The sequence below is a fragment of the Bubalus kerabau genome, chromosome 4 (assembly GCF_029407905.1).
Source record: "Bubalus kerabau isolate K-KA32 ecotype Philippines breed swamp buffalo chromosome 4, PCC_UOA_SB_1v2, whole genome shotgun sequence".
In the NCBI taxonomy this organism is placed as follows: Eukaryota; Metazoa; Chordata; class Mammalia; order Artiodactyla; family Bovidae; genus Bubalus; species Bubalus kerabau.
The window spans coordinates 56,824,364-56,842,502 of record NC_073627.1 but is presented as its reverse complement, the minus strand read 5'-3'; the positions used below and the strand labels follow the sequence as shown (position 1 = coordinate 56,842,502).

Here is an 18,139-nt window from a genome sequence, read left to right as displayed (position 1 = left end):
ATTGTACAGCGGATAGAATACAGGATTCGATTTCTATGTCAGCACTTAATTATCAGAGGAAGCATGGGCAAGTTATTTAACCTTCCTTGGTCTCCATTTCCAGTAGAATGCTGTTTGCTCGTGCTTTTTAGGGGCAGAATTAGGGCTTCCCTGGTGGCTCACCTGGTAAAAAATCTGCCTGCCATATGGGAGACCTGGGTTCGATCCCTGGGTTGGGAAGATCCCCTGGAGAAGGCAAAGGCTACCCACTCCAGTATTCTGGTCTGGAGAATTCCATGGACTGTATAGTCCATGGGATCGCAAAGAGTCGGACACGACTGAGCGACTTGCACTCAACTTCACTCAGGATATGAGCCACAGTGACTATAGTCTGGTATACTGCCCAGCATAAAGATAAATGCCAGCATTGTTACTGAAGCACATCTGGGTCCTCATCTAGAGGGAAATGATCCTCACAGGTAGGTGACAGTGTTGGGTAAAATAATTTTTTCCTTTTCTTTCACATTATAGGTTTTTGATGTTACTAAAACTCCCCCCATCAAAGCCCTACAACTTTGTACTCTTCTTCCCTATGACTCAGCTCGAGTGCTTGTCTGTGGAGGGGATGGGACTGTCGGCTGGGTCCTGGATGCCCTTGACGAAATGAAGATTAAGGTATCCATCCTTAAAATCTCCTTGCCTCTCACAGAAGCACTTCCAAGAAAGTTACACAGTATTTGTGGTTATATTTTTTATTATGCAGGTGAATATTAGAAGACCTTGCCAACCTTGAATATTGTGATTGAGTAGTTATTATTTGTATCTTTATTGCTTTGGGCTTTAAATTTTACCAAATATTATTACCCTCCAAATAGTCTGAAGAGAAAAATCTAAAATAATCTTCTATATTGTAGGGACAAGAGAAATACATTCCACAAGTTGCAGTCTTGCCTCTGGGAACAGGCAATGATCTATCCAATACCTTGGGGTGGGGTACAGGTTATGCGGGAGAAATCCCAGTTGCACAAGTCTTAAGAAACGTGATGGAAGCAGATGGAGTTAAACTAGATAGGTAAGTTATACTTACCCTCAAAAGTGATTTCTTGAGCTTTGGGAATATTCCTTGAATTATAAATGAAGACTTGTGTAGTTATAAATTTAAATGTAGTTTAAATGTAAGAGACTATGTCAGTTGTACTTAGGTGTGGACACTGGTGTTTTATTTTGTTGCTGTATATTGTGTTGTTATGTAAATCATAAGTTAGGTAACAAGTTAGGCTGAGTACTCCTCTCAAGATTTACATAGTCATTTAAATGTATTCATTTCCCAAAAGCTATTTTAATAGAAGAACCTTATCTACCAGACATCCAGAGTTGATTGGTAATAATTATAATTAACTGACAATTAATTTGTTAGTAATTACTGATTTTTTTTAAACTTTTGTTTTTTAGATGGAAAGTTCAAGTAACAAATAAAGGATACTACAACTTAAGAAAACCCAAGGTATGTTTTTAGGGCTGCAGTTGCTAGTGGTTTCAACAGACATGATGCAGTGCTTCCATTGTGGCACTGCCGTGGGACACAGCAACAGGTGCTCGTCTCTGGGGAGCTGGTTATGGAACAGGCTGCAGGTGTGCCTGGTTCTCCCCTGGTAGATTAGGGGGGAAAGATTTCAGGGGAAGTGACATGGGAGTTGGTCCTTAAAATGTAAATACAATTTAGATCAACAGAGAAAGAAACAAAAGACTCCCCAGGTAGAGGACATAGACTGGAGGATGCACATCATGGTTAGTAAATAGCAAATAATACAGAGGTAGCACAGAGATAGCAGATCTATAGTTTTAAAACGATACATTGGATTATGGTTTTCTCAGAGTATATGCCCAGTAGTGGGATTGCTGGACCATATGATAGTTCTATTTTTAGTTTTTTAAGGAACCTCCATACTGTTCTCCATAGTGGCTCTATCAGTTTACATTCCTACCAACAGTACAAGAGGGTTCCCTTTTCTCTACACCCTCTCCAGCATTTATTGTTTGTAGATTTTATGATGATGGTCATTCTTACTAGTGGGAGATGATACCACATTATAGTTTTGGTCTGCATTTCTCTAATACTTACTGATGTTAAGCATCTTTTCATGTGCCTCTTCGCCATCTGTATTGTCTTCCTTGCAGAAAATCATAATTAGAAAAGATACATGCCAGTGTTCATTACAGCACTATTTACATGAAAGCAACCTAATGTCCAGCGACAGATGCATTGATAAAGAAGATGTGGTAGATGTGTACAGTGGAGCATTATTTCAGTTCAGTCCCTCAGTCATGTCTGGCTCTGTGACCCCATGGACTGCAGTACACCACGTTTCCCTGTCCATCGCCAACTCCCAGAGCTCACTCAGACTCATGTCCGTAGAGTCGGTGATGCCATCCAACCATCTCATCCTCTGTCATCCCCTTCTCCTCCTACCTTCAATCTTCCCCAGCATCAGGGTCTTTTCCAGTGAGTCAACTCTTCGCATCAGGTGGCCAAAGTATTGGAGCTTCAGCTTCAACATCAGTCCTTCCAATGAATATTCAGGACTGATTTCCTTTACGATTGACTGGTTTGATCTCCTTGCAGTCCAAGGGACTCTCAAGAGTCTTCTCCAACACCATAGTTCAAAAGCATCAATTCTTTGGTGCTCAGCTTTCTTTATAGTCCAACTCTCACATCCATACATGACTACTGAAAAAAACATACCTTTGACTATACTGACCTTTGTCAACAAAGTAATGTCTATGCTTTTTAATACGCTAAGTTGGTCATCACTTTTCTTCCAAGGAGCAAGCATCTTTGAACTTCATGGCTGCAGTCACCATCTGCAGTGATTTGGGAGACCACAAAAATAAAGTCTGTCACTGTTTCCATGTTCCCCCATCTATTTGCCATGAAGTGATGGGACTGAATGCCATGATCTTACTTTTCTGAATGTTGAGTTTTAAGCCAACTTTTTCGCTCTCTTCCTTCACCTTCATCAAGAGGCTCTGTAGTTCCTCTTCGCTTTCTGCCATTAGAATGTCATCATCTGCATATCTGAGATTATTGATGTTTCTCCCTTCAGTCTTGATTCCAGCTTCTGCTTCATCCAGTTCAGCATTTTGCATGATGTACTCTGCATATAAGTTAAATAAACAGGGTGACAATATACAGCCTTGACGTACACCTTTCCAAATTTTGAACCAGTCTATTGTTTCATGTTCAGTTCTAACTGTTGCTTCTTGACCTGCATAGAGATTTCTCAGGAGGCAGATAAGATGGTCTGGTATTCCCATCTCTTGAAGAATTTTCCACAGTATATTGTGATCCACACAGTTAAAGGCTTTAGTATAGTCAGTGAAGCAGATGTTTTTCTGGAATTCTCTTGCTTTTTCTATGATCCAATGGATGTTGGCAATTTGATCTCTGCTGCTTCTGCCTTTTCTAAATCCAGCCTGAACATCTGGAAGTTCATGGTTCACGTACTGTTGAAGCCTCACTTGGAGAATTTCAAGCATTACTTTGCTAGTATGTGAGATGAGTGCAATTGTGCAGTAGTTTGAGCATTCTTTGGCATTGCCTTTCTTTGGGATTGGAATGAAAACAAACCTTTTCCAGTCCTGTGGCCACTGCTGAGTTTTCCAAATCTGCTGGCATATTTACTGCAGCACTTTCACAGCATCATCTTTCAGGATTTGAAATAGTTTAGCTGGAATTCCATCACCTCCACTAGCTTTGTTCGTAGTGATGCTTTCCAAGGCCCACTTGACTTCACATTCCAGGATGTCTGGCTCTAGGTGAGTGATCACACCATCGTGATTATCTGGGTCATGAAGATCTTTTTTGTATAGTTCTTCTGTGTATTCTTGGCACCTCTTCTTAATATCTTCTGCTTCTATTAGGTCCATACCTTTTCTGTCCTTTATTGTGCCCATCTTTGCATGAAATGTTCCTTTGGTATCTCTTAATTTTCTTGAAGAGATCTTTAGTCTTTTTCATTCTATTGTTTTCCTCTATTTCTTCGCATTAATCACTGAGGAAAGCTTTCTTATCTCTCCTTACTATTCTTTGGAAATCTGCATTCAGATGGGTGTATTTTTCCTTTTCTCCTTTGCCTTCCACTTCTCCTATTTTTTCAGCTATTTGCAAGGTCTCCTCAGAGGAGATAAAAATGCCATTTTACCTTTTTGCATTTCTTCTTCTTAGGATGGTTTTGATCACCACCTCCTGTACAATGTTACGAACCTCCATCCATAGTTCTTCAGGCACTCTTTCTATACTCAGCCATAAAAAGGAATTATATTGGGTCATTTATAGAGATGTGAATGGCCCTAGAGTCTGTCATACATAGTGAAGTAAGTCAGAGAGAGAAAAACAAATATTGTATATTAATGCATATATGTAGAATCTAGAAAAATGGTACTGATGAACCTTGCAATTCCTGATTTGCAAGTCAGGAGTAGAGCTACAGACATAGAGAATGGACTTGGGGACACAGCAAGGGAAGGAGAGGGTGGGATGAATCAAGAGATTAGCATCGACATATATACACACGACCATGTGTAAAATCGCTAGCTAGTGGGAAGCTTCTGTATAACACAGGGAGCTCAGTTTTGTGCTCTGTGGTGACCTAGATGGGTGGGATGGGGGAGTGGCCATGGGAGAGATGTCCCAGAGCGAGGGGACGTGTGTATGCACATAGCTGATTCACTTGGTTGTACAGTGGAAACTAATGTAACATTGTAAAGCAGCTAAACCCCAATTTAAAATTAATAATATATAAAAACAAGAAAGAAAATAATAAATAAAAAGAAAAATACTGGGGATAATGTGAAAATAGGTAAGAAACCTGCACTATGACAAAACAAAGGGAATCTTAGGAGGAGGACTACTTACTTCCTCACCATAACACAGCACCTTCCTCACTATGACTCAGCATTTCTAGACCATAACTCAGCACTTCCCCTGTTCAGAGACATTTTAGAAGTAGTATTGATCAAGACTTGGCAACTGATTGCTATTAGGGGAAGCGGGGGAAAAAAAAACTTTACTACAAGATTTCTAGTTTTTATGACAGGATATGTGAAAATGACATTAACCAAAATAAGAAAAATAGGGTTTCAGGTTTGAATAGGAAGAAAATGCATTAATATTCGGGGCATGTCAACCTTTAGTCTGTGACCCACTGAACAAGAAGTCAGAAATGCAAGCTGTTGCTCAGGGAGAAGACCAAGTGCAGCTCGGTTGAGGAACCCAGGCTAGATTGGGAAGTAAGATAAACTGAGCAGACCCCAATAGCCTAATGGAGACTGAAAAAGCTGAGAACCTGAGAAGTGCTGGAAGTAACAAGCAAATATTTGAGAACACAGGATTTGAAAGCCTGGGTGTAGAGTAGAGCTGCTTAGATGTAGCGTATTAACCAGAAATGGAAAGTGAAATTTTGTCTTAAAGAATCAGCCTTTAAACTGAAGCTTTATCTCTGGAAACGTCACTGGATAGCATAAAATAGCTTATGTAAAAAGTAAATGACTCAGTTTTCATAAAGAACATAAAGACTAAGATTTATATGTTTAATAAATGACACAGGCATGGATGGAAGCATAATCTGTTGTTTACGCTTTTCCACAGGAATTCACAATGAACAACTATTTTTCTATTGGACCTGATGCTCTCATGGCCCTCAATTTTCACGCTCATCGTGAGAAGGCCCCATCTCTGTTTTCTAGCAGAATTCTTAATAAGGTGTGTTGGATAAAATAACATTTCCTGCTTATCACCTAAGGTACAGTAAAAATCAATAGTTCAATCATACCTAGCACTCTTTCAACTAGATTGAGATAGAACTAACTTACGGAAACATTTGCCTGCTCCATTTTGTATAAGACTGTCGAATTAGATCCTTAAATGTATTTTATTAAAGTATTTTATAACCATGACAAAATTTTTTAACTCACAGTTGCAATGTTTTAGAGCACATTTTGCTTAGATGCCTACTAAATGGAATATATGATAGCTTATCTTACTTAAATGGCAACTAGAATTGGAAGTAAATTTAGGCAAGATAAATTTTTGATGAAGCCATTAGTGGAAAAATAGATTGCATAGGCCTGAAAAGACTCTAAAAGGCAAATGAGGTAAGAAAAGGAGCAGTTTGTTTACCACAGTTTTAACTGGTTTTTAGTACAATTGATTCCTTTGGTGGAACATTTGTCTTGGAAATTTTTTTAATGACTTTTGGTGATTGAGCAACAGGATGTGAAAAATAGATGCTGGTTCTGTTTTACAATTATCTGTTCCTGGTTCTGTTTTACAAATATTTGAAATTTATAAATAGCTCCCTTTTATTAATATAGTTACCAACACAATAGTATTGCTGTTTATACAGTATGGTAATTAGCATCTCAATGCTTCCATCAACCTTTCTATATTCAAAAGTGATTATAAAATGTTTGCTAGATTTGCCTGCATTACTTTCATTAAGTAATGTTAAGTACTAGGAAAAGGCAAAATTTTCTTTATAAAGTGTAGCTTTTTGGATAAACTGGGAGAAAACACCATTTAAGCACAAACCACTTAATCCTACATTCCCCTAAAAAAATGGGCTGAACTCTGTAGTAATAATGGTGCCTTCTCCCATCAGTCTCTAGTCCACTCTGTGGGTACATGACTCAGTCGTCACATCAGGGAGCTTTGGTTCAGTGTCTTTTTCTAGCTTACAGGGCTTGTTAGATTGCTTTAATATCATATTTTCTGTCCATTTCTCATAGGCTGTTTACTTATTTTATGGAACCAAAGATTGTTTAGTGCAAGAATGTAAAGATTTGAATAAAAAAGTTGAGGTAAGCTTTTAAACTTTCAGGTGGTCTCTGGACTATGAACTTTTTTTAAACAAAAATGCTGAATTTTCTATTAACATATTTCCATAACACATGTGGAGTATTTATTGTGTACCAGACACTTCTAAGTGCTTTATACACATTTTCCCACTAAATTTTCACCACAGCCTGTAAGGTAGATACTACTATATTCCCATCACTCATGAAGCTGTTTGAAATTAAATAACTTGCCCAGGTTCACAGAGTGCCCAAGGATACAGGTAACCAGCATTTAAACCCAGGTTTATGTAACTCCAGAGTCTGTTTAACCCTTATACTGAACAGCGTCTGTTCATGCGTGATGACCCGTGTGACGCTCTGTGACAACAGTGCCTGGGTCACGGACTCTCAGAGGAAGATGAAGCCCAGCGTTCAATTCCTGTTATGGTTGTGATGTATCTTTGTTATGTGCCGTGCAGCATGGCCAAAAAAAAGTAAGGAAAGAGCCAAACAATAAACAGCTTAGGGAAAGAGTGGAAAATGAGCGGAGAAGGAGGAGCCTCACTGCACACTCAGCTCGGAAAGCTGCTGCTCTGGTTAGACAGACTCTGAGCTCACGGCACGGGGAATGGTGAGGTTGGCCATGAAGAATGTTCCCTTCTGCTTTATCCTATTTCCTTTTTCCTGGACTTTGATTACTTGGGTAGAGTGAAGCGTATGAGGTAGCACATTTTTTTGTCTAATTGTCTGTTTATACAAAAATCACCTGTGAAACCACCCATTCAATGCCAGGCACAGTGTTAGGTACTAGACATACAGTGACAAACCTCTCACTGTCACTAAGTCTGCAGTCTGGAGAGAAGAAAGACATTTAAACCACATTGTAATATGGCATAAGAAATAATATAAGGAAAATATGGAGTCTTACAGGAATTACATACACAGAAGAACTGTACAAAAAAGATCTTAAAGACCCAGATAACCACAATGGTGTGATCACTCATCTAGAGCCAGACATCATGGAATGTGAAGTCAAGTGGGCCTTACAATGCGAACAAAATTAGTGGAGGTGATGGAATTCCAGTTGAACTTTTTGACATCCTAAAAGATGATGCTGTGAAAGTGCTGCAGTCAATATGCCAGCAAATTTGGACAACTCAGCAGTGACCACAGGACTGGAAAAGGTCAGTTTTCATACCAATCCCAAAGAAAGGCAATGCCAAAGAATGTTCAGACTACCACACAATTGCATTCATCTCACATGCTAGCAAAGTAATGCTCAACATTCTCCATGCCAGGCTTCAACAGTATGTGAACCGTGAACTTCCAGATGTTCAGGCTGAATTTAGAAAAGGCAGAAGAAGCAGAGATCAAATTGCCAACATCCATTGGATCATAAAAAAGCAAGAGAGTTCCAGGAAAACATCTACTTCTGCTTTATTGACTATGCCAAAGCCTTTAACTGTGTGGATCACAACAAACTGTGGAAAATTCTTCAAGAGATGGGAACACCAGACCACCTTACCTGCCTCCTGAGAAATATGTATGCAGGTCAAGAAGCAACAATTAGAGCTGGACATGGAACAACAGACTGATTCCAAATTGGGAAAGGAGTACATAAGGCTGTATATTGTCACCCTGTTTATTTACCTTATATGCAGAACACATCATGCAAAATGCCAAACTGGATGAAGCACAAGCTGGAATCAAGATTCCTGGGAGAAATATCAATAACGTCAGACTTATGGCAGAAAGCAAAGAACTACTAAAGAGCCTCTTGATAAAAGTGAAGGAGGAGAGTGAAAAAGTTGGCTTAAAACTCAACATTCAGAAAACTAAGATTATGGCATCCTGTTCCATCACTTCATGGCAAATAGATGGAGAAACAGTGGAAGCAGAGACTTTATTTTGGGGGGCTTCAAAATCACTGCAGATGGTGACCACAGCCATGAAATTAAAAGATGCTTGCTCCTTGGAAGAAAAGCGATGACCAACCTAGACCACATACTAAAAAGCAGAGACATTAACTTTGCCAACAAAGGTCCATCTAGTCAAAGCTGTGGTTTTTCCAGTAGTCATGTATGGATGTTGGACTATAAAGAAAGCTGAGCACTGAAGAATTGATGCTTTTGAACTGTGGTGTTGGAGAAGACTCTTGAAAGTCCCTTGGACAGCAAGGAGATCCAACCAGTCCATCATAAAGGAAATCAATCCTGAATATTTATTGGAAGGACTGATGGCTGAAGCTGAAACTCCAATGCTTTGGCCACTTGATGCGAAGAATCGACTCATTGGAAAAGACCCTGATGCTGGGAAAGATTGAGGGCAGGAGGAGAAGGGGACAACAGAGGATGAGATGGTTGGATGGCATCACCAACACATTGGACTTGCGTTTGATCAAGCTCCAGGAGTTGGTGATGGACAGGGAAGCCTGGCGTGGTGCAGTCCATGGGCTCGCAAAGAGTTGGACATGACTGAGTGACTGAACTGAACTGAGCTGAACATAACCCACAGACTGGAAACTGTCTTGGGAAAGTGACTGACGAGGAAGTCTTTCTGGAAGAAGTTACAAACTATAATCTACAAATTAAAACTTAGCTAAATGAAGGAGATAAACATTATTCTGGGCTAAGAACAACATGGGCAAAGGCCCAGAGGCAGGAGAGAACATAGCATATTTGAGTGTGTTCAGGCTGGAGCGTAACCTGCAGGAGAGACAGTGGCGAGAGCTGATGCTGGAGAACCAGGCAGAGGCCGAGGTCACAGAGAAGCTGGTGCCTTGTTATAAAGGCACTTGGCGTTCATCGTGAGCACGGAGTCCAGCCACTGAAGGGACGTAATCGGGGAAGTGTCAGTGTAACCGGCCTTTGAGAGGTGAATAAGAGGAGAGCAGAGCTGCAGAAACGGTGGCTGCTGGACTAGGGGTGGTCAGGAATGACGGCAAGGGACGGAGACTTAGAAGTAGCATCGGTGGTTTTTAGTGCTTAATTGGTATGGAAGGTGAAGAGACAGAGGTCAAAGATAGTTTCCAGGTTTCTAGTTAGGGGGTGAGGACAGCTGGTGCTAACCTTCCCTGGGAAAGAAGATGGCAGAGAAGATGCCTGACTCAGCTTTGTGCATGAGAGTTTTAGGAGCCACAGTCAGTGGGAAGTGTTTTGTGGGCAGTTGGATATACAGATCTAGCCCAGTTCACGTTCCTGCACCAACAAAAAATAGAGCTGTCAGCACAGAGATGGCAATTAGCAAGACAGAAGTGGCTCAGCTTTCAATCCAGAGTGTGTAGAGAAGAGAAGGGAGCCCAGTCCATGGCTGTGTGAAATGCCTTCGGTGTGAGGCTGGGAGTGGAGCTCTCAGCAGTGGCAGAGGGACGCCCAGAGAAGTAGTCTGGTTCCCAGAAAGCAAAGGAAGAGAATATTTCAGGGAAAGAGGAAGGGGTTGGCAGTGTGAGATGCTGTTAAAACAGCAAGTTAGATAAAGCCTGAAAAACTAATGGGATGTAAGAAAAAGGATGTCTTTGATTTAAAAAAATTCACCGTTATAATTCCTTTATTACGATAAACATTGAACAGATGAGAAAGGCTAGATTACCTGGGTAGGAAGCAGTCTTCCAACCAGCTCTCACATGTATGTGAAAGTGGATATGATTCTGAGTGGCTGTGTCTGAAAGTAGTGTGCCCTAAAGTAACTTACTCCTTGTATTTCTTTAAAGCTAGAGCTGGATGGTGAGCGAGTAGAACTGCCGAATTTGGAAGGCATTATCGTTCTGAATATCGGCTACTGGGGTGGTGGCTGCAGACTGTGGGAAGGGATGGGAGACGAGACTTACCCTCTAGCCAGGTAAGTACATTTGCAACTGGTTTTTTATGTCACTGGTTTCTTTAAAGCAGTCTGTTCTTCGTAGACTTTTAACATTTTTACCACAGATTTTCTTTTTTGTATACCTCATTAATGTCAATAGTTAATAAGCTGATGGTCCACCTATGCTGAAAAGTAATTGTCCTATTGTGGCTGGTTTTATTTTACCGCATCACATAATCCATGTTTCCTTTGTCCAATTTTAGGCACGATGATGGTTTATTGGAAGTCGTCGGAGTATATGGGTCTTTCCACTGTGCTCAGATTCAAGTGAAACTGGCGAATCCTTTTCGAATAGGACAAGCACATACAGTGCGAGTAGGTGAAATATTGCTACAATGGACTGATTTGTCCCATTTCTAAGCCATTGAGGTTTAGAAGATAATATACTATAGCCTTCCCTAAACCAACATGCGGTTTACAACCCATGCCATCGGTCATCCTGTACCCAGGCTGAGTAGGATGGGGAAAGACAGGAAATGTGGCCCTCAGTCCAGTTGAAGAAGTGAAGTGTCCAATGAAAAAGAATCCCTTAAACAATTGAAGAATAAAATATATTCAGATTAATTTTCTAAGAGTGCAATGCTAAGAAATGTCCCTAAGAAGGGTTCAAGGACTCAAGATGTTACTAAGGAAGGTCTGTCTGAGCTTTCTGGGGACTAACCGCTTTCTCATTGCCGTGATTCTAGCTGATCTTGAAGTGCCCGATGACGCCAGTGCAGGTGGACGGGGAGCCGTGGGCCCAGGGGCCCTGCGCTGTCACCATAACCCACAAGACGCGCGCGCTCATGCTGTGCTTCTCCGGAGAGCAAACGGACGACGACGCCTCCAGTGCTTCAGGTCAAGAGGACACAAAGGAAACGGAGTAGATGGAGGAGGGCGTGAGGACTTACTGTCGAGTCCTCGCAAACAACTAGATGCCCATTCATCCAAAAAAGAGCTGTCAACTAGCTTAGTCTTCACTTCATCAATAGTAGAGTGGGTATGCATTTATGTAAATAGCATTCCAAAAACAGCCAGACCTCGGGTTGTTTACAAATGCCTGCTCTTTTTGCAGCAAACACTTTGACCGTACAGCACTAGCAGAAAGTCACAGAACGCTCCACAAAGGCTCTGTGTCTGCGGGTAGGCTCGCTGACCTGTGTGCTCCCTCCCAGTCCTTACTCTTGAACGACACAGTGGATTGGACACGTATATCCAGCAAGGTGTGGGTGGAAAATCATTGCCATTTTAATGTTGAGTGTGATGACCCTGTAACATTTAAAAATGACGTGCTTTTTTGAAAGGAGATGGTTGGTGTCCTGCTGGGCATCCTCCTGCAGCATGCCTCTTAAGACTTCTTGCAGCCCAGCACCAAGTGGACACATAAATATCTATTTCCAGGAAACCCTAAAAGGAGAAATGTAAAAGGAAGGCAACACTCAGATTTTTTGTTTTAAATTTTATGTTAAGGACACTTTCAGTCTCCTACTGTTGTTTGGTTAACTCTGTTAGTGACCGAGTTGAGCTGAAATCTGCCATCTTGTTATACTCCAGTTTAACCTAAAGGGGACCACCTAGGCAAGTTGTAAAAATCAACATTCAGAGCACTTTGCATTGCAAGTTACAAGTTTTAGGACTTCCCTGGCATTCTAGTGGTTAAGACTCTATGCTTCCACTGCAGAGGGTATGGGGTTCAATCCCCTGTCAGGGAACTAAGATCGTGCGGAGTGGCAGTCAAAAAAAAAAAGTTAAAGGTTCAAATCAGACTGTTCACCAAATTCTCTTTTGATTAAAAGACAGTGTCAACAATTCAAAAAATATATACTAAGGAAGATTTACCAGTCAGGTTAATTGCTCAAAACAAGTTCAGTATTGATGGATACATTTTAAAAAATTGGTGGTCTTACAGTATTTTGAAAGTACTTAACAGGATTTTCCCTTGGGGAAATGGATATAGAATCCTCTGCTAAAATGTTTATATCATATTTATTTTAAAATGAGAGATATATTTTTTTTACTTATTTATTTTCTTCACTGTGGTATACCTGTGTTTAGTGTTTACAATATGTTGCTTTATTTAATAAGTTAAATTGATCATAAATTCTGCTACTCACAGATAGAAATGTAGCCTAATAATTAAAACCCATAATTCTTCTGATAGATATATTATCTGGATATTCTCATTCTTCAGAAATATTCCGAGGGTGCTCCTCTGCTGCTCCCCAGCCTGCTCCCTCAGGTTCCACAGCGGAGGCTGCCCCAGGGGGCCCCCAGCCAGGTATTTTTAGGACAGATGGCCCATTTGTGGATTTGGTGGTCTTTTATGCCATTAATCTCTGAAGAACTAGAATGTATCTTTCACCAACACCATTAGCTCCCTTTAAAGATCTGTGGATGAATCTGTCGTCTATTATGAGTTGCCAGAAGCTTAAGTTTCAGTCACCTTCAGGCCCAGGCCATGTTTTGAAGGAACAACTAAGAAATGTATACAGTAGTAGTCAGTTACATTAGAATGCTTTTATTTTGCTTAAATTAATCTCTTCCCAGATCTCAATGTGAGCAGCTAAATTCTAGTATTGTAAGATTTTGTGAGATCTGTTTTCACCTTACTCACACACCATTCACAGTAGCTACCTGTGGTGGTGGTTGGGAGAGTCTGCAGATTTTCTTTCCTGGGCTGATCATGTTTTGAGTATAATGAGCTTCATTCTTTAATTTGTGATCAAAATTGTTACCGATACCACATTTTACAAATATACTGTTAGATTCACTTAGCTTTAGGCTATATTTTATCTATAATTCATAGTGCTAATTATAGAATAATCAAAGTAAATAGTTAATAGGGGGTCTCAGAATTAAAATAATCAAAATAACTATATAGTTTTTTTTTTACTTTTAAAACTGTATTCTAGCTATAATGTTACATTGGATTTAGAACAGAGTCATATAAAACACCCTCATTTACTTAAAAACAAACTGGTCTTTCATTTTCATAATCCACTGAAGTTTGACCTTCACAAAGTTTATCTGTTAACCTTATTCACTCATTCAGACTTAATTTTTTTATGAAAGTTACTTCAGAATATCATATCATATAACATATTTTAGAAAAATTCTCTAACTTTTTAGGCACATTTACCCAGCATTTCAAATAAATGTATAGGCATGTACCTTGTTTTAAATAAATACAATTTATAAGACTCATGTTTGCAAGTTATATATTAGGGTAGCAATTGTTGACATTACCAGAGAGTCCACACTTTACAAAAAATGATTTGCCATAGAATTTTTCTGTTCCATTTCAAACTATTCTGATTTAAAAATAGTAACTTCTAAATTCTCAGGAAGAAATATGTGAAGTAAAGCTTGTATTCATGTCTGTTTTCAGATTTCTCCTTTTATTCTAATACAATTCCTAGCTCCTTGCAATCTTAGTAGGTTAAATACTGAATCCCTGGCAGCTTCTTAGGGATCCCATAAGTAGATGATGAGAATTTTCAGTGCTTTTTTTTGTTTAAGGGAAATCAAACTGACTTGTGTTGTAACATACAAGTTGTCAAATGGTAAGATTACATGATCTTAAAGGTGTTTTAGGTTTTCTGCAACTATTAGCTGTGAACCCTTATTGTAGCTAACGTTATGAAATTTTATAGTCAAAATTATTTATTTTTATTTTTTTAGGATGTGTCAAAAACGTGTAGTATTTACTTTTTGAAATATGTTTGCCTACCTAGAGCTGGAAAATATACTGTGACTCAGAAAGTGTTAACAGTCCTTTTTGCTGTAAAAATGAATACTACCAGCATGTCAAAAGAAAAATAGTGTGCATTTGTAATATAAAGTAAAATTGTACTTAATGTATATTATGGAATTTTAAATTTGCACTGACCAAAAAATTTAAAGATGATATTAATTTACATATACATGTGGATCCGAATACGTAATTTGTACTTGTTCAGCTGAAAAGGTCAATAGAACAGGTGATAATTTTATGTGGTTTTCCATCAAGCCGATAATACTGAAACAAGAACCAGCACTTTATATTCAGACTTTTTAAAAAAAATTCTACCTAATTTGGGATAGGAATGTAGGTAGAGGTAGATTTATTAAAAATTTCTAGAAATTTAAAAAGAAAAAATAGTGTTGTTACTCTATCTCAATCTGAATGAAGGTCTGTTCTCAGCAACAAGACAGAAGAGGTTGTTTGGGTTTTGCCTTTTAAAAGTATATCCCTGCCTTTCTCAGATTTTCCCTTGGAGGCTTGTCTCCTGTTTCTCAGAATATGCTCTGCAGGCTGTCTGTAGTATCAGAATCACCGTGGGAGCTGGTTGACAGTGTGGCTGCCTCAGCCCAGGAACCAGCCCTTGACTTCAGGAAGCAGGGTATCTTGAGATATGGGACGTCTGCACCTCTGGTGCTTCTGATGCAACTGAAACGTTAAAGTTACTCATCTGTACCTCCTGTGTTCACCCGGGGCTTTTGCCCAATAGATACCATGCCGAAAATTTGAATTAATTAGATACTCTTAAATTGTTTTTCCTTTAAAGGAACTCTGAAAAACTTGTCATATCCTATCCAAACTGATAAGCTGTATTACATAAAAGTTGGTAGCCCCAGGTTTTCCTGTGGAGCTGTGTGGGTTTGGGGCTGTGATCCGTGGAGTCTTGGAGGACAGGCGGTGCTTTGGGGCTGGTGGAATGGACCCCTGGAGGGCCCCTGCTTTCTCCCCATGCCGCGGTGCTGCTTCAGATCAGATTTCAGTAGACAAAGCACTTCCTTTTTTTCAAAAAAAAAAAATTCCACTATTTTCTTTCAAAGAGTTTGGAAGCCATTATAATGACTCTGTCACCTGGTTAATTTTCTACTGATTTTTACATTAAAAAGTATTTTGGATGTCTCGGTTGCTGCTTGGAATATGGCCACTTGGCTACTTCTCACATTTTGAAGGCATTTTGTTGAATAGTAAAGCACTGATTTAGCCTCTGTTCCTCGTACTTCTACTTTTAGTCAAGTATAGAAATGGCTGTGTATTCAATTCGTTTTAGTTTTGTAAATACACACACTTTTACCCTCGTGGCCCTGACAGCGCAGTCAGTGCACGAGGCTCACAGATTTCATAAAGGTATATGCTAAGGTTCCGGAGAAGACTCAAAAACTGTCACCCTCTAATAGGGACGTTCACAAATGTTAATGATTGAGGTTAGTCATCTACAGAAATGTCGGCAGAAATTGTCACCTAAAGGCTATAAATTTAAGTGTACTGCTGATGGTAGACCTAGGACACTTCCTCAGTCTCTGCAAACGTCCCCCAAGCCACTTCACCGCTAAAGGGAAATGTCAAAGCAGAACGCGCTTTACAAGGTAAACTACAGGAAGTCGCCATCTCATGGTGCTTTTTGATGACTGACCCAAAACGGGGAAGAGAGCTGGCAAGTTAGGTTGCTTTCCTTGTTGCTCTAACGTTGTCCAGGCAAAGAGACGTCCTGATCAGATGAGGAGCCTGGGCTACTGAGCAAACTCCTACAATAAGGAAGGGCACTTTGTGTAATTGGGTGACGATGGCTCATGAGAACACTTGTTCTTAGTACTCCGGTTCTGGGCTCTGCCAGCACTCTCTCCAATTTGATCAACTTGAATGAGCCCAACAGTAAACAAACTCTGATTTTAATTCTGTGTTAAGCAAGTTTAGAGCAGCCAGATCCTTGGCCGTGATTACTTGCAGGTGAACTGACTGAACTGGCTCTTGTGAACCCACAGTGTCAAGGACGAGCAGCTCAAGCAGCCAGCTGGTCCTGTGCACTTTCTGCCCCCTTGGCCTCCGTACTATGTCCCTATCACGAATTACCCTGTGTTAATTGCTTTCGTTGTGTTGGGTCTATAATGTGGTCAATGCTTGACAGAGAAACATGAATTAAAGCATTTGATGTTGAAGATGTTTGCTTGTTTTTTAATAAAATGTAAAGCACAGCATTTGAAAAGTATGATTCTGTGTTGTTTTTTTGATACAACAATGAGAAAAAAACAAGTTTGAGTTAGTTTCACAGAAGATGGCACTTGTACAGCAGGGCAGAGGTTACAGTGTGACAAGTTCAGGGTCAGAGCCCCCCCGAATGGATAAAAAGATACATACTTAAGGACTGACTCGGGGCACAGTAGAGCAGTAAGGAAGTCAAATAAGGTGAATTCGTCTCGTTTTCAGCTGATACAGTGGAAGTAGTAGAGAATTTATTTGCAGTATCTAGGTTGAAAACTCAGCCTCTGCCACTGTTTAACACTAGGGAAGTTACTTGTTCTGCCTGAGTCCCGCTGTGAAAGTGGGAGATAGGCCAACATAGAGGTTTCAGATTCAGCTGCTTAGAGGAAAGAGGCAGGTAATGAAGGAGAGGGTGGTGGGACTGTTCAAACTAGAGCACTGACCACAGGGGAGCAGAACGCATCTTTCTAGAAAAGGTAGAAACGTGGGTTGTTTTATATTAACCGTAATTTTAAAGTGGGTTGGCCAGGGACCTATTGGGTAGCACACAGAACTCTGCTCAATGTTATGTGGCAGCCTGGGTGGGAGGGAGGCTCCGGGGAGAACAGATACAAGTATATGCATGACTGAGTCCTCCTCAGCTGTTCACCCGAAACTATCACAGCATTGTTCATCGGCTACATCTCAGTACAATATAAAAAGTTAAAAAAATTATAAAATATGAGTTGGCAACTAATTACCTGTAGCCTCCCACTGACTTTGACTTCCCTGGTGGCTCAGATGGTAAAGCGTCTGCCTACAATGTGGGATACCCTGGTTCAATCCCTCGGTCTGGAAGATCCCCTGGAGAAGGAAATGGCAACTCACTCCAGTATTCTTGCCTGGAAAATCCCATGGACGGAAGAGCCTGATAGGTAGGCTACAGTCCATGGGGTCGCAAAGAGTCGGACACGACTGAGCGACTTCCTTTCTTTCTTTCCCACTGACTTATATGAAGATTATATTGGGGGAAAAGTGAAAGTATCACACCTGGCAGAAATTTGCACTTCCTTCCACTTGAATTTTTATTTTTTTTGCCTGCACCCCGACCAGGGATGTAGTCTGAGCCCCCTGCACCAGAAATAAAGTCTTAACCACTGGACCACCAGGGAAGTCCCCATTTGAATTTTTATAAAGCTTTATGGTTTAACAACTGTGATCTGGCTTTCACATGACATTTTGTGGCAAATATTTTGTATTCATTTCATTAGAGGAAGGAGAGTCTACAGTCCAGCTGAAGCGGCCATCTTTACAAAAATTCCATTTTTACAATTTTTTGAAAATAAAACTCATTGCTCATTGCCCTTCTTAACTATGCCAATTATAATGCACATTTTCTGGATCAAAGATTTTAAACATGAATTCCTTTATACTTACAGAAGTTCATAAGGAAGCCTCTCTATTAAGAAACTAGCCCCTGACAATTCTACATTTTCACCTTCTTTTATTAACTTCCAGCTGTATCACACAATTGTA

General features: G+C 40.1%; 1 protein-coding gene across 2 annotated transcripts in view; it reads left to right on the top strand.

Moving 5' to 3' along the window:
• Nucleotides 1-16,620, top strand: part of DGKE (diacylglycerol kinase epsilon) — a 29,607-nt gene extending 12,987 nt beyond the window's left edge. Inside the window, exons 5-13 of one of the 2 annotated variants that reach the window (XR_008713239.1) lie at nt 511-654; nt 894-1,051; nt 1,432-1,483; nt 5,627-5,740; nt 6,766-6,837; nt 10,523-10,650; nt 10,875-10,986; nt 11,358-11,646; nt 11,726-16,620. Coding sequence is in view for 1 of the 2 variants with exons in the window: in XM_055577562.1 (XP_055433537.1) it covers nt 511-654; nt 894-1,051; nt 1,432-1,483; nt 5,627-5,740; nt 6,766-6,837; nt 10,523-10,650; nt 10,875-10,986; nt 11,358-11,537 (960 nt within the window). In the remaining variant the exon portion in view is untranslated. Of the gene's footprint in view, nt 1-510; nt 655-893; nt 1,052-1,431; nt 1,484-5,626; nt 5,741-6,765; nt 6,838-10,522; nt 10,651-10,874; nt 10,987-11,357 lie in introns of both variants that reach the window. The other variant, XM_055577562.1, reaches the window with a different exon arrangement.
• Nucleotides 16,621-18,139: the final 1,519 nt, after the last annotated feature.